Source organism: Vanellus vanellus, assembly GCF_965231255.1.
Source record: "Vanellus vanellus genome assembly, chromosome: 12".
NCBI classification, from domain to species: Eukaryota; Metazoa; Chordata; class Aves; order Charadriiformes; family Charadriidae; genus Vanellus; species Vanellus vanellus.
Window position 1 is genome coordinate 21,361,614 of NC_138917.1, and position 23,475 is coordinate 21,385,088.

The 23,475-nt window shown below is 55.6% G+C and overlaps 4 protein-coding genes across 5 annotated transcripts in view; 2 read left to right on the top strand and 2 right to left on the bottom strand.

Moving 5' to 3' along the window:
• ZNRF1 (zinc and ring finger 1) overlaps positions 1-23,475 on the bottom strand; it is a 183,776-nt gene that overhangs the window by 51,983 nt on the left and 108,318 nt on the right. The gene's annotated exons all lie outside the window — the stretch shown is intronic.
• On the top strand, positions 2,464-11,172 carry SLC12A3 (solute carrier family 12 member 3; the record flags this gene model as incomplete). The annotated part of the gene is made up of 26 exons (XM_082489495.1): positions 2,464-2,763; positions 2,986-3,132; positions 3,394-3,469; positions 3,661-3,756; positions 3,860-3,999; positions 4,190-4,300; positions 4,490-4,601; positions 4,855-4,985; positions 5,237-5,321; positions 5,539-5,693; positions 6,038-6,145; positions 6,564-6,687; positions 6,766-6,867; positions 6,972-7,127; positions 7,205-7,304; positions 7,724-7,835; positions 8,388-8,528; positions 8,687-8,793; positions 8,958-9,040; positions 9,209-9,280; positions 9,469-9,573; positions 9,778-9,889; positions 10,194-10,280; positions 10,371-10,506; positions 10,620-10,687; positions 11,025-11,172. The coding sequence occupies 26 exons, from the start codon at positions 2,464-2,466 to the stop codon at positions 11,164-11,166; spliced, it is 3,108 nt and encodes a 1,035-aa protein (XP_082345621.1). The 3' UTR covers positions 11,167-11,172.
• TMEM170A (transmembrane protein 170A) lies at positions 14,879-16,617 on the bottom strand (the record flags this gene model as incomplete). 2 transcript variants are annotated; one of them, XM_082489530.1, is made up of 3 exons in its annotated part: positions 14,879-15,196; positions 16,240-16,410; positions 16,497-16,617. In XM_082489530.1, the coding sequence occupies 3 exons, from the start codon at positions 16,615-16,617 to the stop codon at positions 15,066-15,068; spliced, it is 423 nt and encodes a 140-aa protein (XP_082345656.1). In that variant the 3' UTR covers positions 14,879-15,065. The 2 variants fall into 2 exon arrangements, with proteins under 2 accessions (XP_082345656.1, XP_082345657.1); XM_082489531.1 differs by lacking the exon at positions 16,497-16,617 and having other exon boundaries at positions 16,309-16,408.
• CFDP1 (craniofacial development protein 1) overlaps positions 16,988-23,475 on the top strand; it is a 68,894-nt gene continuing 62,406 nt past the window's right edge. The window contains exons 1-4 of the mRNA XM_082489138.1: positions 16,988-17,142; positions 17,261-17,366; positions 17,986-18,217; positions 20,017-20,135. Of these exons, the coding sequence (XP_082345264.1) occupies positions 17,088-17,142; positions 17,261-17,366; positions 17,986-18,217; positions 20,017-20,135 (512 nt within the window). The 5' untranslated portion in view covers positions 16,988-17,087. The remainder of the gene's footprint in view (positions 17,143-17,260; positions 17,367-17,985; positions 18,218-20,016; positions 20,136-23,475) is intronic.

A 23,475-nucleotide genomic window follows, 5' to 3' on the forward strand; every position in this document is an offset into this window, starting at 1 on the left:
AGTCAGCACTTGGACCTTGTTCCTTGCAGGAGCTGAAGGAATTATGTTCAGAAAGAATTAATTAATGAATTTTTTGTTGTTGTTGTTGTTATTACCTTCTCAACACTTGTCTCCCCAACCTTAATTAACCCCAGCCTCTCAAGGCAGCAAGCTGTTTTCCTTCCAGCCTGGAGGACAGAAGGGGTTATCGTTAATCCCAGTTCTGTGTCCCGGGGGTGGGACGGCGCTCAAATACGGCCACTGTTCATGTCCCTGTACCGGCGTTTCTGTCGGGGTCTGACGTTGGAAAGGATGGAAAATACTGCCTGGAGATGGTGCCTCTGGCCCCGTGGGGTAAGGTTGCTGGCAGTGGCCCAAATAACCATCTATTTTCCCAGGTTTCCTTCCCTGCAGGGCCGCAAAATTGAGTCCTGCTCCGCAGGGTGGGTTTGCAGCGCTGAGCCCCTGCGTCCTTCGCGTGGCCCGTGTCACCCAGGGCGGTAGGTTCCCTCTTCCACGGGGAGGGAAACGGGACGATTACAACTTCATTAAAGTCAGAACGTAGCGCTTCGGTCAAACTTTTAAGAGGAGGCCGTACGTAAAGCATCACACCGCTCTCTGCCTAACTCAATTTGGGTTCGTTTGATGCGTTTAATAGCCGTGGTGGACCCGGGGGATCGGCTGGAAAGGAGGGAGAGCCCTGCAGAAGCACCGTGGCACCTCTTCGCTGCCGTGAGCGGAGGGGTTGGAGGGACGCGGCACAGAGCTCTCCTGTCTCGCTGGCGGCTCCCAGCGCCGCACGGCCCCGGTATTGTTGCTGCAGCTGGTGTTGTGAATCAGGCCGACGACAAGCGCATCCTACTATCCGGCTATTTCACTACACCAGGGTTGCATCATACCACTCGCTTCGCTCTTCGCCCGACGTCCGGAGTCCTCCTCGCTCTCCCGGACCATCTTTTGACCGCGCTGCGTTTAACAGAGACACCCCACCCCCCCCCTCGCCCCGCCGCGTTTCAGAGACTCTGTGATTCGTGCCGGTTTGGGCAACTTAGCGTTTTTTGACGAAATCATGAAGTTCTAAAATAAAACCCTTCCTGCTGGGCAACGAGTCTGCTGCTGCTTCTGTCGCGAGAGAAGGCTGGCGTCCGCCTTGCAGGAGGTACCGGAGTGAGGCTTTGCCCTCGTCCCCATCTCCCCCTCCTCCGTGTTCATACGGGGAACGGCGGCGGCGCGGCACAGCCTGTGCTGGCGCGTTTTGCCCCGCGACGGCTGGGCGTTGGGAGGGCTGCGCCGTGCCACGCGCTGCAGGCGATGCTGCCTGTCCTCAGCTCGCCGGGTAAGCGGGGGCACGCCGCGCTTATGCAACTGGGGACCGGGCGTCTGCTGGCGCACAAAACGGTGCGAGGGGGCCGAAGCGAGTCCTCGAAAAGCGGGTTAAATTTTGTGCGTGAATGCAAAAGACGGCCGGAGGCAGCGGGGTGGGCAGCCCGAATTTTCCATTAACTCGCAGAGCGCAGGGGGCTGAAATTCAAATGGGCTCTGGCGCTGCCCTCAAATTTTATTGCCTGCTGTCTTCGGCGATCTTATCGGTAACTGCTTTTAAGAGCACATGTGACGCCGGGCTGCAGAGGTATAAAAGACGCCCGTCCCTCCCCCTGTCCTCGCCTGCCGGCGGCTGTAGGGTGAACGCTGAGCTCGTGTGTGATGTGAAGTGGCTTATTAAATCAGGGATGGGATCTGGGGGAGTTTGAGACCCTGAGCGCTCCCCGGGGTCGGGAGGGGAAGGGGGCTGTAGGGCCGTGGGCACCGGAGAGCTGCCAGCCCCCAGCCATGGGCAATCGCGGCGGGACCGCGGCTGCCACCGCTCTGTGTCCCCTGGCCCCTCCATCCCCCTTCCCAGCCCCGCGGCATCCAAGTCCCGGCAGCGGCATCCCTCCCAGCCCTCCGTGTCGCTCTTCCCTGCTTTCCCCTGGTTTCACCGTGAGAAAAAGGGGCCGTTTCCCCCCCCTGCACCCGCACAGCTCAGTGCCACAGGCAGCAACCCACAGACCGGCCGAGATTTACGGGATCTGCTGGGCCCAGGGGAGTATCCCGGGGAAGGGCGAGGGTGCGTGGGAGTCTTGCTCCCATTTTCCATAATAAATCCCAGTGGGAACTGAATGTTCCTGGGTCAGGGCCGGAGGCAAACTCAGCACCGCGTTTCTCTGCCAATCTGTCCTTGGGACTTAATCTCAAATCCGTTATCGCCGCCCCCATCAAGCGCTGGGAGGCAGCGGTACCCATTACAGCGGGTTTGATATCCCTTCCAGCTATTTTTTTTTTTTTTTTTTTTCCCCCCTGACCAGCTCGGGGTGGTTCGAGCCGATTCCTGTCCCCCGTTAGCAACGGCGGTGGGTGGGTGCCGGTTGCCTCGCTCTGGTTTTGCCGGGTATAAAGCCGCCGAGCCCCTCTCCCGCCCCGTTCCTCACCCCGCAGGCACCGGCGATGGCCGAGCTGCCCGTGCCGGAGCTTCCCACCGCCCTGTCCCGCTGCAGCGGCCGCTTCACCATCAGCACCCTCCTGGGCATGGAGGAGGGTGGCCGGGGTCCCTACGCGCCTGCCGAGGGGGCCGGCTGCGACAGCGCCCACCCGACCCACCTCTCCGGCAGCACCCTCTGCACCAGGACCTTCGGCTACAACACGGTGGACGTGGTGCCCGCCTACGAGCACTACGCCAACAGCAGAGGGGTGGGCGATGGCGGGAAGGGCAGGCCCTCGCTGGCAGACCTGCACTCCATCCTTAAGGTAAAGCGGGGTTCGGCCGCGCCGCCCGCGTCCCCCCGGCTGCACCGCTGGTCCCTGTGGTGCGTCCATGGCGTGGTGTCTCCTACTTCTTGAGGCCGTGCCTGTGTGGACATCCCCAAGGATGATCCCAGGGAGAAGCCGGAGGGATAACCCAGCTGTTTCCAGCTGTGCGCTCAGCCAGAGCTCTCCCCCTCCTCACCTGCCTTCCCCTCGTCCCCGCAGCCCGACCCGGGCCACCTCCGTGTGCCGGTGTCTGACCCGCAGCGGAGCAATGGCCTGCCAGAGGCCGGGATGGAGGAGGCACCGGGAGAGTCGGGCAGAGACCCCGCGCCGGAGCCCGTACGCTTCGGATGGGTGAAGGGTGTGATGGTGAGTGCGACTCATCCCATGGGGAGCATCCTCCTGCCCTCCCACCCCCCGCCCAAGCAGGGGGACAATGCATTCGCCCCTCATCGTCACGTTTTTCCCAATGTTTATATATATTTTTCGCAAGCGTATGCATTCTGAACGATGCCCCTGCCCTCCGTGGCGGGTTGGTTTTCACTCGGAGGAGCCGGAGAGCCGACGTGGCGCCGGCCGTCCCCAGGTTACCCGCACGCTGAGGGCCCGTCCCCCTCTCTGTCCCCCCAGATTCGCTGCATGCTGAACATCTGGGGAGTCATCCTCTACTTGCGCTTGCCCTGGATCACCGCCCAGGCGGGAATCGGTGGGTGCCGCGGCACAGCGCGGGCAGGATGGCGGCACCGGGCTCACTGTCACCCAAAACAGCTTGGGGAAGGTGGTGGCAATGCCGGGAGCGCGGGGCGATGTGTAGGGTCCTTGTGGGGTTCCTAGGGGTGGGGGGTGTCTATGGGGCTGGGGGGGCTGCAGGAACGAAGCGGTGCCCTCTCCCCGCAGCCCTGACGTGGCTCATCATCCTGATGTCCGTGACGGTGACCACCATCACCGGCTTGTCCATCTCCGCCATATCCACCAACGGCAAAGTGAAGTCAGGTAGGGTGTTGTCCCCCTCCTGGTGTGGGCTGTGAGGTGCGGGGGCCCCAAAAAACACAGCGGGGGAGGCAGCTAACGCCCCGGGGTGCTCCTGCCACCTCAGGGGGCACCTACTTCCTCATTTCGCGGAGCCTCGGGCCGGAGCTGGGCGGCTCCATCGGGCTGATCTTTGCCTTTGCCAACGCGGTGGCCGTGGCCATGCACACGGTGGGCTTTGCTGAAACTGTCCGGGACCTGCTGCAGGTAAGAAAGCGGCTCTGTGCGTCCTCTGGGTCCTGTCCCCTCCACCTCCTCCATCCCCACCACTGTCCCGCACAAGCTGCATTAAGTATTAACATTTACATTAAAGTTGGGCCACTGATAATCAACCACCGGCTACCAAAACTCATGGCAATCCCGGTGGTTCAGTAAGAGAGAGGTTTCCTCTCCCCAGGAGCACAACTCCCTCATCGTGGACCCCACCAATGACATCCGCATCATCGGGGTCGTCACCGTGACGGTGCTGCTGGGCATCTCCTTGGCCGGCATGGAGTGGGAGGCCAAGGTAACGCCGCTTCTCCTGCTCACCTTATTCCCTTGGGCTGATAAAAGCTGTCCCCGCTGCCCACTGGGCATCCGAGGAGCAGAGGATGCCCGTAGCTCCCCCAAAATGGGTGAAGGTTTCTCCTAATGCATTCTTCACCCTCTCGGCACCCAACCCCGACCCCTCAGTTGGCTCTTTCTGGTCTGGCAGGCGCAGATACTGTTTTTCCTGGTCATCCTGGTTTCCTTCATAAATTACTTGGTGGGGACGGTGATCCCGGCCACCGCTGAGAAGCAAGCGAAGGGCTTCTTCAGCTACCGAGGTAGGTCCGCCATGGGTTGAGGTTACACTCAACAGGTCCAAGCGCGCCGCTGGAGCCGGCTCTTTGCTGCTTTTGGGGGAGAAGTTCGCTACGGGAAGGTGCTCCTCACTGAGAGATGTCATTAGATGCACAGTGTCTTCAACCCATGGGTTACCGACCATCAGCGCTGTGCCTCCACCCAGCGCTGAGATGCTTCAGCCAGGAGAAAGGCGGTTGGGAGGCCCCAAATGCTTCTCCTCTGCTTCCTCCCCAGCCGAAATCTTTGCCCAGAACTTCGTGCCCAGCTGGCGCGGACCAGAGGGCTCCTTCTTCGGCTTGTTTTCCATTTTCTTCCCGTCGGCAACCGGCATCCTGGCTGGGGCCAACATTTCGGGGGACCTGAAGGTGGGTTTTGAGCGTTGCTGCCTGAGCCGGTGTTCCTCAGGGCTCGGGCCCTGTTTCCCCCGGGACTTTGGGATCCAAACTTCTGGACCCTATTTTATTTCTTCTGGAAACTTTGAAGAAGGTTCAGCCGGGAGATGCTCTGTGGTTTTGTGAATTAAAATTCCTCTCGTATAGCAGCCACAGTTAAAAACGCCGTTTTAGCGGTGCTGCTGGAAAGCTGTCTCACATCTCTCTGCGACTCCCTCGGGCAGGATCCCGCCGTGGCCATCCCCAAGGGCACCTTGATGGCCATCTTCTGGACCACCATGTCCTACCTGGCGCTTTCTGCTACGATTGGTAAGCAAAATGTCCCCGGGCGAGCTGGGTGGGACCTTCCCACCTAAAATGGGTGGTCTGGGAGGAAGAAGGTGGTAGGAACGGAGAGTAAGGCAGTGATGCTGGTACCAATGGGGTTGGGTTGCGTGAAATCATGGGGAGATGCCGGCCCGGCTCCAGCCCTGCCGGCACGGCACGGGTGCGGGAGGCGAGTGGGTGCTGCGTGTCGCCCCCGCAGGTGCCTGCGTGGTCCGGGACGCCTCGGGCAGCCTGAACGACAGCGTGGCGGTGGGCTCGCCGGGCTGCGAGGGACTGGCCTGCGACTTCGGCTGGAACTTCACCGCCTGCGCCCAGCGGCAGAGCTGCCGATACGGGCTCAGCAATTACTACCAGGTGCTGCTCGGGGCCGTCGCCCGCCCCGGTCCCTGCTCCTGGGCTGGTTTGTGCTGCAAGGGATGGGTTTCCCGGGGCAGCCCCATGTCCGCATCCCCCCCAGCATCCCGGGAGGCACCGGTGCCGATAAAGCCCTCCTGTAACGGGGACGCACCAGGGAGCGCATTTTCCTCAGGCTTTTGTACGCAACTGGACTTCTCCATCCGGATAATGTTGATGGAGAAGGGGCAGAACGCTTGAGGGGGGGGTAGGATGGGGCCCGTGGGCTGGAAATGCCTTAGGGCTGGGGCGGAGGCTGATGCCCTGAGGGTACCAGGGGTCCTGACCGCCTGCTTTTGGGGCAGAGCATGAGCATGGTGTCCGGATTTGGCCCCCTTATCACGGCGGGGATCTTTGGTGCCACCCTCTCCTCGGCGCTGGCCTGCCTCGTCTCAGCCCCCAAAGTCTTCCAGGTAAGGGGGTGGCACGTCCGTGTCCTCCAGCTCCCATCCCCGAGCCCGGCAGCGGGAGAGGGCGATGCTCCTGGGCGTCACACCAACCACCCGCGGCCATGAGGCCGTATTCGGCACAGGAGGGATCAGGCCCAGCTGCGTTTGTACAAGTTATTAATTGCATTAATTACCATAGCGCTGCTGACAGAGGTGTGCTGTCAGCAGCAGATGTACAGCTGTGGGATGGGACGTGGTCAGAGCCGCGGGGCTTTGTGGCCGTGAGCAGCCCTGGGGCGAGGAGGAGGATGCTGCTGTCGGCAAAGGCACAAGGCCGTTTTGGCTGTTGCTCTTATGGGTGCAAGAGTCACCACGGCACTGCTGTCCCACGTCCCCAGCGAGGTCTGCAGTCCCCAACGCGTCTCTCCCTCTCTCCCCACAGTGTCTCTGCAGGGATCAGCTCTACCCTCTCATAGGCTTTTTTGGGAAGGGCTACGGGAGGAACAGCGAGCCCATCCGCGGCTACATGCTCACCTACGTCATCGCCGTTGGCTTCATCCTCATCGGTAGGTGCTTGCCGCCCTGACGCCCCCCTGGTCCCTGCCACCGACAACTCGCTCTCCTCCTCCTCCTCCTCCCCGCAGCCGAGCTCAACGCCATCGCCCCCATCATCTCCAACTTCTTCCTCTGCTCCTACGCCCTCATCAACTTCAGCTGCTTCCACGCCTCCATCACCAACTCCCCAGGTGGGCTGTGCCGCGCTATGCCGTGCCGCGGCGTGCCATGCGGCGGGCGGCTCCCCGTCCGGCTCCCCGTCCCGGCAGCGGCCACTGTGTGTGTTTGCGTGCAGGCTGGCGACCCTCCTTTCGGTATTACAGCAAGTGGGCCGCGCTCTTTGGGGCCGCTGTCTCGGTGGTGATCATGTTCCTGCTGACCTGGTGGGCAGCCCTCATTGCCTTCGGCATCGTCATCTTCCTCCTGGGATACGTCCTCTACAAAAAGCCGGGTGCGTGGCGGTAACCCGGCACCGGCGATGCCCTAGAAGGTGTCTGGCCCCGTTGCTAATCCATCTTCCCCACGTAGATGTCAACTGGGGCTCCTCCATGCAAGCCAGCTCGTACAACATGGCCCTCAACTACTCGGTGGGGCTGAGCGAAGTGGACGAACACATCAAGAACTACAGGCAAGGGCGGCTTGGTGCGGTGCTGGGCATGGAGGGAGGGGGGATGCAGAGCCAGCCACCACCACCGGCAAACCCAGGATGGCTTCATGCCCGTGGCTACGTCCTCACCACCATCCTCAGTAACCGGGAGCCTCGGCAAAATGTGGCCGTCTCCAAAATCCCGCGTCTTTGCCACATGGGCAGAGGTGGAAAGCAGGGCAAATGTTGTCTTCCCCATATCAGGCAGACATGTTGGTCTCATCTGATATAAAAAGACCAAAGAGTGAGGCTGGACACTCAACCACATGGTTTTGTATCATGCTGAAGATGCTCCCTATGGTTGCCGCTGGCCAGGCATGGGAGAAGAGACACGGCTGGTTCCGGAGAAGCTCGGTGCCTCTGAAGTACCAGCCTTCGCCCTTTCCTCTCCCTGCTGGCAGACCTCAGTGCCTGGTGCTGACCGGCCCTCCTAATTTCCGCCCGGCCCTGGTGGACTTCGTGGGGACATTCACCAAGAACCTCAGCCTGATGCTCTGCGGCAACGTGCTGATCGTGAGTCACCTGCAACAGGCGGTTGGTGCCTTCTCCTGGGGGCTCTGGAGGGTGGGAATCCAGATGCGTCCTGGTGAGATCACTGGACGGGGATAGAAAAATGCACATTTATGTGCCACCTGATGATGAAACGTTTCAGCTGGAAGCCTCTTCAACTTGTTAAGCAACACTGATGATGCACCAGGATGTCCGTGTGGGCCAACAGCTTCCCCTTGCAAATTAATTGTCAAAGAAAAGATGAGGTAGGATGAGGCGGTTGCTCAGAGGACAGGGGTGGTCCTGCAGCCCTGAAGGCTCAAGAGCGTCTGGGGACATGTGGTGCAGCAAACGTCAGCTCATCCGCAGCCATGGGACTGCCGCCATTGTGCACGTTGGCTGTTGATTCCCAAATTCGATGGTTTTCTTGCTGTGATTGTAACCACCCACCTGCGCAGTGGTTACATCCAGATCCTGCCTGTGATGTGGGAAGAGAGGAGCTGGAGGTCCTCAGTGGCAAGGCCAGCAGCTGGAAGGGGCTACCTGTGCCTGAACCCCTTTCCATGCTCCCCCCAGGGACCGCGGAAGCAGAAGATGCCGGAGTCCCGGCTGATGGCAGATGGCCACACCAAGTGGCTTATGAAGAGGAAGATCAAGGCTTTCTACACGGATGTGGTGGCTGAGGATCTGAGGAGCGGCGTCCAGATGCTCATTCAGGTAGAGCCACCTTTGGCTGTCGACTGTCAGGTCTTCCATCATGTTTGGGGGGCTCTGACCCCCATCCCTGACCTCCTTGGCATCGCTCCCCTGTGGGCTGGCACCACCCGTGTCTGTCTGTCCCTGCAGAGGGGTCTCATGGGGACATCTCTCCATAGGCTGCCGGCCTCGGGAAGATGAGACCCAACATGCTGGTGCTGGGCTACAAGAGGAACTGGCGGACGGTGTCCCCGCAGAACCTGGAGGACTACGTGGGCATCCTGCAGTACGGCCAAGCTGGCTTCTCCGCCCTCCGGGGACACCGGCACCCAGTCGTGGCCCCGCGGTTGGGTGCGGGGACGTGGCAGCCGCGTGCGCAGGGTCTGGCCAGGCTGGCAGTGCCGCCTGACACGAGCCGGCCACCGTTAACTGCCTTCTCCCTCCTTCCAGCGACGCCTTCGATTTCAAGTATGGCGTGTGCTTAATGAGAATGAAGGATGGGCTGAACGTTTCCCGAGTGATGCAGGCTCACGGTAAGCAGTTTTGGGCAGCCGGGCATGCTCAGAGACATGTCGGAGCTGTAGGACGTGCCAGCTGGCACCGTGTCCCCAGGAGAAGGTCACACTCCCGGGCTGGGACCGAAGGGGATGGGGACAGCGGGGCGCTGCCCTGCTGCCCGTGCTCTTCTCCTCCCTCCCCAGTTAACCCCACGTTCGAGGCAGCGGAGCACCCTGAGGAGAATGGCACCGGCGGCAAAGCAGCCCCAGGCACAGGTTGGTCCTGGCTCGGGGCCACCCAGAGCATCCCCGGCTTCGAGGGTTATTTTTGGGGAGCCAGGTTTGCAGGCAGGGCCGTGGGTTTCGAGCAGCGATGGGGAGCGGGGCTGGTGCCAGGAGGAAGCAGTGCTTTTAATCCATGGCCAGCAGTGCCCCTCGCCAACGCCGGCACCCTCTTGCCCCAGCAGAGGACCCTGCTGCCTTGGCCGGCGAGCAGCAGGCGAGCACCATCTTCCAGAGCGAGCAGGGCAAGAAGACCATCGACATTTACTGGCTCTTCGATGACGGAGGTAACCGTTCCCCGTTTGGCTGCTGTGGCTCTTTGCCGTCTGTCCGTCCAGCTGAGGCGAACCCAGCACCGCCATCGCGCTGCCCAGGAGGGCTCAGTCCTCACCGAATGGGGCCGGGGCATCCCTGGCATTTGGCAGGGACAAAGTGTTGGCCACCCGTGGGGTCACCACTGCCACATCTCCCATGGGGTGTTTTGGGGACAGGTCTCACGCTGCTCATCCCCTACCTTCTGGGGCGCAAGAAGCGGTGGGGGAAGTGCAAAATCCGGGTGTTCGTCGGCGGGCAGATCAACAGGATGGACGAGGAGAGGAAGGCGTAAGTGCTGGTGGCCACTCGCACCCTGCAGCCCCTCTATAGCCACGTGGCCACTGCCGCTGTCCCCATGGGTGGGTGGCAGGAGCTGCTTCCCCCCCTCCCTGAGTCCCCTAAGCTTTCCTGTAATGGATCTGTAGGCTCCAACCTGGCTGCTGTGCCTCGCTCCTCTGAAAATCAATGTGATTGCGGGGTGGGGAAAACCCAAGTGCAAAGTGAGGACGGCGGCACAAGCTGGGACCAGTCCCTGCCGGTGCCACCGTGCCCAGCTAATTTTTGGAAAATATCTCCTTTTTCCTTCCGGCAGGATCGTCTCTCTGCTGAGCAAGTTCCGCCTGGGCTTCCACGAGGTCCACATCCTTCCCGACATCAACCAGAAACCCCGGCCGGAGCAGTAACCGTCCCTCTCTCCTTCTCCCCCTGCCCTCAGCATCCCCAAACCCGCCCGGACTCCCTTTCCCGGCACCGTCTGCTTGTCTTGCAGCATCAGGAGGTTCGACGAGCTGATCGCTCCCTTCAGGCTGAATGACGGCTTCAAAGACGAGGCCACGGTGAACGAGATGAGGCAGGGATGTCCCTGGAAGATTTCTGACGAGGAGGTCAATAAAAACAGAGCCAAGGTAGCGCTGGCACCGGGGTGGGGTGGCTCCCACAAAGGGTTGCCCGCTTTTGGGACAAAATTCGGTGGTTTTGGAAACAATTATTTTGCATGTCAACTCTCTTTGCTCCGCAGTCGCTCCGACAAGTAAGGCTGAATGAGATTTTGCTGGATTACTCACGGGACGCGGCGCTTATAGCCATGTAGGTGCCAGCAGTGCCCTTGTGCCCGTTTCTTGCCCCATGGAAATGGTCCCTCTGGATGTTCTCCCCCATCCTGTGCGCGGAGATCCCTGGAGAGACACCCCAATGCCGCGGTGGGATGGTGCAGCACCGCAGGGAAAAACCCTTGGTGGGCACCAAGGGGTCCAGCCCGGGTCCTATTGGAGGTGGGAGGATGTGGTGTTGCCCCTTTTTAGGGAAATAACCGGCAAATTAGTATGGGATTGAGAGAGGGGCTAAGGATGAAGCGCCGCTTGGTGGGGTGGCTGGAGGGGGCTGCGGTCCCCCGTGCTCACCCGGCCTCTCGCTGCCGCTGCAGCACACTGCCCATCGGCAGGAAGGGTCGGTGCCCCAGCTCCCTCTACATGGCCTGGCTGGAGACACTCTCACAGGACCTGAGACCCCCCGTCATCCTCACCCGCGGAAACCAAGAGAACGTGCTGACCTTTTACTGCCAATAAAACCTCCTGGATCCCTGCCGACTCAGGATGTCAATTTTTCAGGCCGGTTCTGACCTCAGAGCGCACTCACCCGGGGTTCTGGGGGAGCAGCGAAGGCGTGTGGGCACCAGCTCTTGGGAAATGCCCACTTGCGCAGCTGCCACCCTCTTACAAAGACTTGTTTTGATGATCTTGGTCTTTGTAGGATGTATGGCAGCAGGTCCCGTAGCGCAGGCACTGCTCCGGCCCTGGGTTTAGCCGGAGCCGTGCAGGTGAGGTGTGGGGTCCCATCTGGAGAGCAGCAAGGGGACAGTGGGACCTCCACGCCTGCTCCCCCAGGAGAGCCCGAGCGATACGCAGAGACTGACCCACGGCCCCAGCAAAGCCACCGTCCCACGGTGAGAACCGCCCCAGGGGGGACGGGAGGAGGTCAGCACCGAGCCCAGGGGCTGCGGGGACCCTGCACGTCTGCTCGGGGACGGGGACTCCCAGCCACAAAAAAGGCTGAGCCCATCCCCAGCAGCCGAGCAGCAGTGAGATGTCACCTCGGGCTGCGGTGCCTGGCTGCAGGCGCACATCCAGCCCCTGATGGAGACATAACTAACCACCAGAAACAGGACATTTCCCAGTACAGATGGCACTGGGCGGGAGAAACCTGCCCCATGAGAGGCAGGAACAAGGCTCACTTCCAAAAGCACAGCCCAGGCCCCCTTGTCGCCCTGCAGGAGAAACACACAACTCCATTCACCTCGATCTTTACAGAATTTACTGATAATCACCACCAGGATTAGAAGTGTCAGTAAAAAAATAAAATTTACAGAGTTTTCTATCATACAAAGATTTGTTCACGACAGCTGCAGTCTTTAGCGAGATAGGAAGTCAGGCGCTATCTAAATCAGCCCAGCACAGAGGATGTTCACACACAGAAAGCAGGGCCACGAGTCTCAGCTCGAGCAGCGACACTTCCCCAGGGCAGGCGGCTTCTCTGCAAGGTGTTTCCTTGACCGACGCTCCTGGCCGGGCTCCCTGGCCAGGGCTTCACAGCACTGCCCAGCCCGAGACACCTCGGCATTGACATTTTTGCAAGCTTTTTGCAGCTTTTGGCAAGTTTGACTGAGCGAAGTCTACTGACTCCTGCTGAAAACTGAAGGAATTCCTCCGCTTGCCTCACTCAGGAAAACGAACCCAAAGGGAAGACCAAACCGATATGATGTAAGGGGAGGAAACTACTGGCATTGACTGATCTGGTGTGTCGGCTCAAAACTACTCCTCCTTCTCAGTTTGGATCTGGTTTTACCAGAGAGGGAGGCCAGGAAGGCAGCCAGAGGAGCAGAGGATGCTCTGCACCTACCGAGGCGACACAAAGAACTAATACCTGTCAAGACAAGTCAGCAGCTGACCGTCCACCTTTTATGCAAGAATTCCCTGAAAATTTCCCAGTGCCTGGGCAGAGAGACGCACCACCAGCTCCAACCGCTCAACTGCCAAACACTGGCCAAGCTGCCAACTCTTCAAGTGAAGCAGCACACCCCCCCTTAAAACAGACTTTGGGAGATCAGAATGGGTAAAAACCAGGAATTTTTCGATTTTTCCAGCACTGAGTGATTCTATCAAGTCATTTTTTTTCATTTCTTTTGAGCTCTTACCAGTCCAGATTTGTCCCCTGCATGCCTCAGCCCCATTACTGCAGAGGAGCCATCCTCATGCCATAGCACACTGATAAAGCGCTTTCCCAGTTGGAATCAGCTTAGTACTTGGTACTGAGAGATGCCAGGCACTGGGGCAGGGGGAGAGGGGAGCACAGTGGGTGCCCAGGACACTGGTTTCTAGCATCACCTGAAAGGTAAGGCCAGACCTACCCTGTCTAAGTCCCATCAGGGACTTTTAATCCATCCAGGATAACGCAGGATAATTCACGTGAATTAAACCAGACAGTCTGGACATGCACTGTGTATGCAGCCATTTGAAATAAGAAGTGGGAAGGGGGAAAAACATCTAGAGACACCATTATTTCTGCTTTTCCACTGGGGGCAGAAGCAAAGAGGGAAGGAGAGGCTCAACCGTCCCCCGGGGGATGCACCGGTAGGAAGACCAGCTCTCTACAAGGAGCACAGCACACGGGGCACTCCAAAGATCCAGGGTTTAGTATACGTTACACCGCTTGGATCTCACCCACCTAAGGAGAAGGATTCACATTAAAGTCTTTCCTAAAATGCACAGCTTTATTCCCTGAATTAACAAGGGCTAAAATTTAGAGTAATCTCAGTAAGCAGCTCCTGAAAAACACCTCTCTCCATCAGCTGTCAACACATTGCTCCGGATAGGTTAGTACATAAAAGAGAAATTCTTTTTCATGATAAACACATGGCTCTGTTGAGGTTTGTTTGAGCACAGAGGAGATGGGGTTCATGGAAGACAACTGGCCTTACAAAATGTTGCAGGTACAAAAGGCGACCTGGTTTGGAAACCAGAGGAGTTCAGCAAAAACACAGATGGGAATTGCATCCTTGGGAGGCTGGACAACAGACAGCACCTTCCCTCAGCAGCCCACACGACTGTCAGCTGGCAACAAACAAACAAGGACCACAGCAAAGCCACGGGGCTGGCCACAGCACCCAGCCACATCCTTGGGGTTCAACCACTGCTTCCTCAAGGGCCCCAAAAGATCAAGCCCCCTGAAAGCACCCAGCTCGCTACCCAAGAGCCACGTGGCATGCCTCCAGGCATAAAGGACAGATCTAAGAGTTAGTTAAAAGTCACTTAAAACCAAACAAACTAAAACAATTCATTAGGAGAGACCCCACTGCCTGCTGGTAAGGGCTGGTTTGGGGCTGTGTTCACACGGCATGTCCCTGATGGACACAGGAATCATCCAGGTACCTCTCGGGACCCTCACAGGCCTCCCCCCAACCAGCAGGCTGCAGGCAGGATGCCGAAAACACAGCGTGCTCCCAGTCACCACAAACCAGCACCGACCATGCCATTCTCACCAGCACAGTCACCAAAGCAGCAGTGTGCTGAATTTTATACAAGCTGGCCAGCGACGTTTAAATATTGGTGGAGACACCTAATTCCACCTCACCAATGTAAACATGATCAGCAAGTAAAAGGAGAAAAGAGAAGTTTAAAAATACAAGTCTCCTTCAGAGCCTGAGAAGCAACAGCGCACGGTCACGCAGGCGCCCTGGGATTTCTAGCGTGGGCAGCGGGGCGTAGCGCCTGTTCAGCTGTGTTTCACCTCTCAGGCAGAAGGTACACAGTGCCAGAAGAGCTTCACCGTTATAAAATTCACAAAAATAGTGATTCTTTGTACGCTGCCACAGCATTCATAGTCACAGCTCTCGGCCACAAATTTGCACTTTTCATCTGTCTAAAATGATTTTTCCTTTTGCTGGTCCCAAATTCACTATAACCAAGACCTGGTATTAGGAAGTTGGGGCCAGGAAGAAAACAAATCAATTTGCTCATTTAAAAATTTCACGTTAAAAGAGCTTCAGGTTCACTGCAAACAAAGCAGCAAGAGGTCAAAGCATTAAGTGAGCTCCGAAGACATTGTATCACTCTGTAGTACTGTTGCTACCCCAGAACAGTCAGTGTCACATCAGAGTTAGGTCCTGTTGCTACAATTCCTCACTGGTAAAAGGTACAGGGTCTCCTCCTCCAGAAGCCTATTCTCCAGAGAAATAAAGTTTCACTTGGCACTTAATGTTACCAAAAAGTAACAAAATTCACAATTTTTAGCTTAATTTCAAGCCACACTGGAGGTAGGAGCAGGCCTTCACGTATCCTTTAACCAGTGGAAAATCACACACCGAGGTATGCCTTGAGTTGCACTCCCTCGTTATTTGCTTCAGAGACGGCGCAGACAGCAGATCCTTTGCTCTTCCTTTGATTTGTGATCTCTAGCATCTGAGGAAGAGCTAGAGAGTGGCCAAAATGCGCAGAAACGAAACCACCACCACGCAGAATGTCTGGCCCACTCCTAAAATGAGGGCTTCAAAGGGAATCATTTTTTTCCCCGCAGCTCTGTAAACTCCAGCAATGGCAGCACCTGCAAAGAGGGGAAAAAGCCAAAATATGAATGCATGACAGCGCGTGAGAGACATACGCTGTTGTACCATGGGGACGAAGGGGCAAGTCTCAGAGGATGTGAGACTAGGGCAGAGTACAGGGGAGTCTGTGGAAGAGGGGCCTGAATCCCTGAGCACTGGCTGGCAGAAACACCAAACTGGGTTTACCATTACAAACCTCAGCCAGTAACCAACACACGCTGGCGGCAATGGGTAAATCGGTCACAAAACTCTGCTGAGGCCTTCAGATACAGACACCAAACCTGTAAGTGGTTTTTCTCCCAGTGCTCAGAAACCTGAAAGCCCACCTGGCTCTGCACCTGACGGGCATGTTTGGTATCCCTGACATAGGTGGGATGCTCCACCTTTGTGTTCAGTTTTGGGCCCCTCGCTACAAGAAAGACGTTGAGGCGCTGGAGCGCATCCAGAGAAGGCCAATGGAGCTGGTGAGGGGTCTGGAGCACACGTCTGATGAGGAGCAGCTGAGGGAACTGGGGTTGTTCAGCCTAGAGAAAAGGAGGCTGAGGGGAGACCTTCTCACTCTCTACAGCTCCCTGAAAGGAGGTTGTAGCGAGATGGGGGTAGATCTCCCAAATAACAAGCGATAGGACTAAAGGGAATCATAGAATTGTCTAGGTTGGGGGTTTAGATTGGATATTAGGAAAAATTTCTTCACCGAAAGGGTTATCAATCATTGGAAGAGGCTGCTCAGGGAAGTGGTAGAATCACCATCCCTGGAAGTATTTAACAGAGGGGCAGACGTGGTGCTGAGGGACATGGTTTAGTGGTGGTTCTGGCAGTATTAGGTTAATGGTTGGACTCGATGATCTTAAAGGTCCCTCCAACCTAGACAATTCTATGGTCCTATTCTATGAACTCTTTCAAACATGGGGCGAGGGAGGAATATAACCAAAACATTCATCTCCTCTCTACCCCAGGGAATGTCGTGGTTCACCATGCCCCTGAAGGCAACCCCTGATCGCTACAGAGCCACCCGGTCACTATTTTGAAGCATCTACCGTACTTGTCAGGATGCCGGCGGTAATGGGTCCCACGATGCCCATCAGCAGGAGGCTCACGGACATGAACCTGCCGTACTTGTGATGCCGGAGCGTGAAAAGCGCTAGCAAAGCAGCCGGGACGTGGAAGGAGAGGGAGGAGACCAGGGCCCACAGGAAGACGCCATACCACATCTCTGTGGAAAGAAGGGCCGTGAGGCAGGCTCGGGGCCCGCAGGCCTGAGGGCCCCGCTCCGAGCAGGCCCCGCAGCGGGGAGAGTACCTGGGAAGGTGGACAGAGGGCTGGAGTAGGTGGTGGTGCCGTTGCCCACTCGGGGTACCAGGCGGAGGCTGAGGATCTGCTGCAAGAGCCCCCCACCGCCGCCCGGCTCGCCGCCCTCCATCCCCTCACCGGCCCCGCCGCCGCCGCCGCCATCCGCCGGCTCCTCTTCCGCCCACCCCCCTTCCGCCCGTTCCAGCCAATGGAAAGCGTCGCGCGGTGACAGGCAGGGCTCTCCACCAACTGTCGCTCGCCGGGGTAGGGGCCGGGCAGCCGGGCCACGCCCCCACCCCCGCGCTGCCATGGGAACGGCGGTCGGCCGCAAGGAGTGCCGGGAGTCCGCTCGCAACGGAAGTCCCCTGCCGACGCGTGGGGCGGGGCCATCGGCTGGGGCCGGCGGGGCGCTCTAGCTCGCTGGAGGCTCTCTCGTCGCTGCTCCCCGTCTTCGGCGCTGCCGCGGTAGGCGCAGCCACCTCCCACCCCGCCAGGGGGCGCCCCGGCACCGGCGGCGACGCTCTGGGCGGCGGCAGCGGGGGCGCGTGAGGAAGAGGCGGAGGCGGCGGGTGTTGAGGAGACGGCGGCGGGGCCGGTACCATGTCGGGCTCGGAGGAGTACTCCTCGGCTGAGGATGAGGACTACGTGCCCTCGGGTGAGCGGGGCGGGGGGGCGGTGGTCCCGGTCCCGGTCCCGGTCCCGGTCCCGGTCCCGGTCCCGGTCCCGGTCCCGGTCCCGGTCCCGGTCCCGGTCCTCACCGGCTGTGCTTGCAGGTGCGGAGTACAGCGAGGACGACGTGAGCGAGCTGGTGCAGGAGGAGGTGGCGGACAGCCCGCGGCCGCCCCGCGGCAGGAGGAGCCCCCGCCGCCCCGCCAGCAGGTACGGCCGCGGGCGGAGCCGTCCCCGGTTCCCCGGCTGGGAACGTCCGCCTTAGCTCGGCCGGGCCCGGCCCGGCCCGGCCCGGCCCGGCTGGGAGCCGCCTCCGCCGGTGCTCGTCCCGCCGGGCGCAGGGCTGAGAAACGCTTTTCTTCGTTCCGGTTTCACGGCAGAGGCGGAGGTCCTCAGTTCTGAAGGATACCATGCCTGGAAACCTTCCCCGGGAGTTAGTTCTTTTCCTTTTAATAAGCCCTTTTAAGTAAAAAAAAAAAAACCAAACAAACAAAAAAAAAAAAAAAAAAAAAAAGCCCTATCCTGCCCAAGTTCCCCTCCCCCGGTGGTTCCTACAACATCCCAGAGTCCATTGTATACTTAGAGATACAGGCACACACGTGCCAGCCCACTTCAGGGGTCTCCCTGCATCAGTCTTGCTGTGTTTTCTAAACAGCATCATCTTTTAATTAATTAGCTTCGCCCCCAAGATTAGGGGAAACCTCCCAGGTAGAATGTCTTAGTGAGAATACAAAATACCGTGTTGCTTCACCCATGCTTACCCTGCAGCTCTGGAATAGTGTTGCAGCACCTCAGTGTATATTTTTTTTTTTTGGCATGTTGCTTCCAGGAAGAGGAAGAAAGGAGGTCTCTTGCTAGATCCAGATGAGAAAGAGGAAGAAAAGGCTCAGCAGAACGAAGAGGAGGAGGAAGAGGAGGAAGTGGATAATGTAGAGCAGGTGGAAAGGAACAGAGAAGAAGAAGAGAAAAAGAAAGAGGATGCTCTCTGGGCCAGTTTCCTTAGCGATGTGGGACAGAAACCCAAAGCGGTGGCTGCCACGCAAGTGACACAAGGAAAAAAGGTAACAGGAGCCTGGGCCTTCACCCAGGGAGCATGGGAAAGCCCTGAAGCTTTAGAGCACGTGGTGTTGGTTCTAGCTGGTACCAAACGTCAGCCAGAGCTGGGAAGAGGCTGGGTTCGCCCCTGCCCCATCTGCTTTGTGAGCCTGGAGCCCCACTGTGGGGCAAACCATGCCCCTGGTTTCTTTCCAACTGGGGAGGTCTGTGATCTGGCGGCACTTGCTCTTGGAGCCGCTTGTCAGCGTCTCGGAGTGTCCCACGGAGCCCTCTTGGCTTCTCTTCCCGGTCCTGGATTCTCCTTGTGATGTAGGAGCGGCACAACGAGCTTCGGTCTGAGTTGTGCTTGTGGGCACAGCTCTCCCTCGAAGCTTGTGCTTTTCCTGATGCTCAAAAAAGAGGAGGCTGTGTGTGTGAGTGGGGAAACAGAAGAGACCTCTGCTGACATGTCTGTGCCTTCATCCTCATGCAGTGAGGGGGTCTGGAAGATGCTGCGTTTGGGATGGATGTTTGTAACAAGAATGAATCTAGCTTTCTCTAGTTTCCTTTATAAACCCCATGAGTGTGCTCTCACTGTCTGTCTGTCTGCACAGGTTTTCTGTAGAGAAAATTCTGTGGGTAATCAGCTATTTAAAAGGATTTGGTACTTAATAAAACCAAATGCGTGTATTTGCCTTACAAAACCTTTCGCACTGAAGGTGGTAGGAGGTACCAAAACTGACCCTCTGTTGCCAGAATTGACTTTTTCGAGTGGTCAGCCAACAAAGCATTTTCCAACAAAAGTCTGGCCTCTTGACTCAGTAATGTCTCATGAGTACAGTTCTCCTCACTGTGTGAAGCTGTTTTCTACAACTGTTGGAAGGGTGCAGAACAAGTGCAATCTTTGCTTGCAACTTTTAGAAGAGTCCTTTCATCTGAACCCTTCTGCTTCCCTCCACCTCAGTTGTTGCTGCCTGCACAGCTGAAATGGCTACAGGTAGAATTAGAGAGAAGGAGAGAGGAAAAGTTCTTTTCTGAGCAATTCTGCTTTTATGGGGAGATCCCTAAAACATGAGTGGTCTTTGAAAGTTTCTCCATAGCCTAGAATAATTTATGGAGCGATGCAGTTCCTCTGTTCTCTTTGTGAACTTCTTGATTTGGACTTAAGATCTTTGTGGTGTGTGGTTGATTTAGAGCAAGAATTTTGGGTTTTGTCTTGATTATTTATGTGGTCTAATTTTTATGTATGCTGTTAAAAGCTGTGGTTGTGATGGAGTAAATTAAGAGGCGTGGTTGACAAATAGCTTAATAAAGATATCTCCCTCTCAAAGAGAAGTTATTGATAAGTAGCTAAGTATCTTCAGAGTCCTCTATGAAGATCAGCCTTGCTTTTTGTGCTCATGGGTTGTGTTCTTCTATATTCTTGAATAAAATTAACCATATTTCTGTGTAATCCACCCCGGCAGTTTTACTGCCTGGCAGCATTTCGTTTGGGAGAACTAAGTCTCCAGGCTTTTGCTTGCTTTCTGAACCACAGCAGTGTATTCTTGCTCCTTCCTACATTTAACTACAATTTCACATCTCATTTTGGGTCTGGTTTGATCCTTGAGCTCCAGTGAGAGCCCTGGAACTGAAGTGGGGGATTTCCCTCTGGCGGCAGGGGTGTTTGTTTCCTTTTTCTTGTCTGTGGGTGACTTGCTTTGACCAGCCAACCTAAACTGCAGTGCTACCTGAGGTGCGTGTTGGGTCCCGGGCCCCTTGGAGTAGAAATTTGGCTTGGCTCCACAAATGCATTGTTTTCTTTTATCCTTCGTATTTTTCACAGGGTGAAGAAGAGAAGAGTGGGAACAAGCTTCAGGAAAAACCAAAAGAGTCTGAGAAGCCAAAAGATTCAGGAAAAGTGACAATCACCAAAGTGTTTGATTTCGCTGGTGAGGAAGTCAGGTAAGTTGGCAGATGTGATGTGTCTACTGTGGGTTCAGTGCAAACTGGGTGCTGGTCTCCTGCTGGTGGGCTGGAGGTGTGCTGTGCAGTATGGTGTATCTTCTCCTTTTTCCTTCACGCTTTTTTTTTTTTTTTTTGATCACGAGCACAGGCAGACCTCAAGGAAAATGAAGCCAAGATTTTTCTGCCCGAGGGCTGCAGAGTATCCTTAGATGCAGACCTCAGCCTTTGTTCAACTTCAAAATATGCCTGTAAATTCACTTGGGTTTCCCCATCCGGACACTGTTTGAAATAGTTGGCAAAACTTCCCGGTGGCACTGCCACTGCGAAGGCCGAGACACGGAGAGAATCACATATGGCCCCACGGGGATGGCAGTAATGCATTTTATTCCTTCGATCTAGTCCAAGCCCTGTCCTGGGGGCAGGATACTTGCTGGCGCTTTCCCTGGTGGTGTGAACAATCCACTACGAAGATCTGCAGACAGTAAGTGGTGTTTTGCTGAACGGACTAATAGCTGAGTGCTTTTACCTCTGAAACAGTTGCAACGCAGGTGATGGGCTAGGTAAAATCATCCTGTAGGCTGAGTTTGGCTCGTAAGATGCCTCTTGGGATGTGCTGCAAAAAGGGGAAGGCGTTTTATAGATGCGTACGACCGGAACTGACTGGGCGAACACACTGGAAATCTGAATGCGCTGTGACCTTGTGGTTATTGCCATGGTGTATTTTTATTTTTTTTTTTTATATGTAGCTGTAAACCTGGTTTCGTCAGATGAGAATTTCGCCGCTATTTTATGTGACAGCAGAGGGCAGCAGTTCCCAGCAATGACACCCACGCTGCCTAAATCTGGAGGAGGAAACAGAGAGCGGGGGCTTCCGCTGCTCTTGCTTTTCATGTCAGCACTGCTGCCTGAGCTGTTTGAAAAATCTGAGGAGAGCCATGACTCATAGCGGCGGCTTCCCTATTTCCCTGCAGAATCCGGGCTGTAGGAGTGCCCTTCATTCACTGATGAAATGGCAAAGAACTGTACCACTGCAGCTTTTCTGACAGAGAGTATCCCTCATGCCCTTTCTACAAAGGAAAGGCTGAGTCTTTCCCATGGACAGAAAAAAATCTGTAGCAGAATTACAGACAGAAACTGTCTTCTGATGCGCATTCCCCTCCCCAGCTGTCAGCTTGTTTGTCCTCAGTTTTCCTGTTTTGTTTTCCTGGTTCAAACGCGATGTCCTACCAGGTGAGAATAGCTCAAGCTCTTTCAGGGCTGTCATACAAAAGCCTTGTTGGGTTCTGATGTATCATCAGATGGCATACAGCAGAACTGCGTTCCTGGTGCTTTGCTGTTGCATGAAATCAGCGTGCGATCTTATTTGGAGTCGGGACATGTCCATCTGTGTGTTGTAGGTGAGCGTCCTGTCCTAGCATGAGCGTGGAAGTGTATCACTTGGAGGAGGGGGTTGATTTACAGGGAAACTTGCCTCATAGGCTTCCTTCAGAACATGAGTCTTCCACTTGTGGAAAGAAATTTTTTTTTTTTATATGACGTAGGACTCTACAGTCTTTACATGTCTGCCTTGAAGCTTTTTGTTTGTCTGTCTATGAAAAGAAGCCCCGGATAATTATGATGTAAGCGTGGAATTACTCAGACGTTGGTCTGATTTTGACATTCTAGATTTTTGCGTGGTGGTTACAGATTAGCTTGACCAGTGCTGCTTTTTCTTTTATTGGTAATATTAGTTGGAGGGGTTGGGGAAACTTCCTCTGTCCTTCAAAAAGTGGCTTGCCTTATGTGAACAGAACTTGTCCAGGGTTCCCAAGATGCTGAGTTTGTGCTTTTGACATCAGTACTTTATCTGTAGTTTTTTAATAGCTATAGTAAGAAGTTTCCAAGTTAGATAAAGGCATGTTTTTCTGCACCAGTTGCTTTTCTATTGTCCTTTGTACTGCTCGGTACTGACTGTCTCCCTTGGGGAGCTGCAAAGGAGTCGATACAAGTTTCTACTACATTTTGATCAAATAGGCAGAAGCTAGAGCCTGGGCGACGACGAGATTGTAATCCCACAAATCACCAAGGCTAATGGATTTTTTGTTTTTGTATCGAGGCGTTACAGGGCCAGCAGCAGAAAGTTTGCAGCGAGGTCTGGAGGACTGTTTTCTGCTGGTGCCAGAGTTACAACGTGCTATTTTCTTTAGCTCTTTGATAACAGAAAAGTCTTTCAGTCCTTTTTGCCCCCTTGTTTTTTGCGATACTCAAAGCTGAAGCTTTTGCACTGCTTGCCACATCTCGCATCTCTAAATGCGTTACGCCGTTAGCTGTGGGTAGGATATAAGGAGTTATCACTGCTCACAGCTACTGGTGAGGGCCAGAGGGCTGCTTTTTCTTTAGAATAGCAGGAGGTTGTCTTTGCGCGACCCTAACGTCTGCAAATGCTCCGAATACCAAGCGCTGACTTCCTTGCCTGGGGAAGCAGCTGGCAAATTGTTAGTGGCAAAGGCCAACACACGGTAGTTGTGTGTGCGCACGTATTTCTGGACTGAAAAAACTGAAATGAGAGAGCTGTCTCTGTTGCTTTCCTTTCTAAATGGTTTGAGGCTACTTTTGAGCGCTGCTCTTTTGAAAGCTTGAGAAGAATTCAGATCAGTATTTAAGCTCTAATAGTTTCGGGGCACAAATTTCAACAGTCTGCTCATTGAAGCTCTGAACAGAAGATCATTTAGCCCCGATCTCATGTTGCAGAACAATTTATTTTCTCCCGTGAGAAGATGGTATAATCTCTTGGATGGTTGGAGTAGCAGAAGTCTCTTGAAAGAAACCTCCAACCACAGGGCTATGCTAGAATAGCGAAAGACCTTCCTCTTTAAGCTGTCTACTCCCCTACGGGTTATTGTTGCACTTCATGTCCGTTTTGATTAATCTGTGCTTGTATTAGTCGCTAATGCTGAACTTCAGAGTATTACAAATTACCAAATAAAGAATTAAATTTAGTGGCTTTTAATTTTATAAAAAACATTATTTAGCATTACCTTGTAAAACCAAAGCTGTTGAATCCTGGAACTAGAAACAATCTTTAACTGAATTCTGTCTTTTCCAGTTGTGACTTTCCTGTCTGCTTTTCATTCCTCCCTGGTGTTAAATAGATTAGGAGCAGGAGGTGACTGTCACCCAAATGGCTGTAACTGTGGGCAGTGGGAGCAATTTGCGAAGGCAGTTCAGCATCTAAATGGAAGTTCAAGTCATTTCTTGCTGGCAGAGGAGGTTGAAACTCCTTTGAAGCCTCTGGATTATCTACTTGCCTCATGATGCAGGACGTGTGGTTGCATTAACAGGGAATCGCATCTCTGGT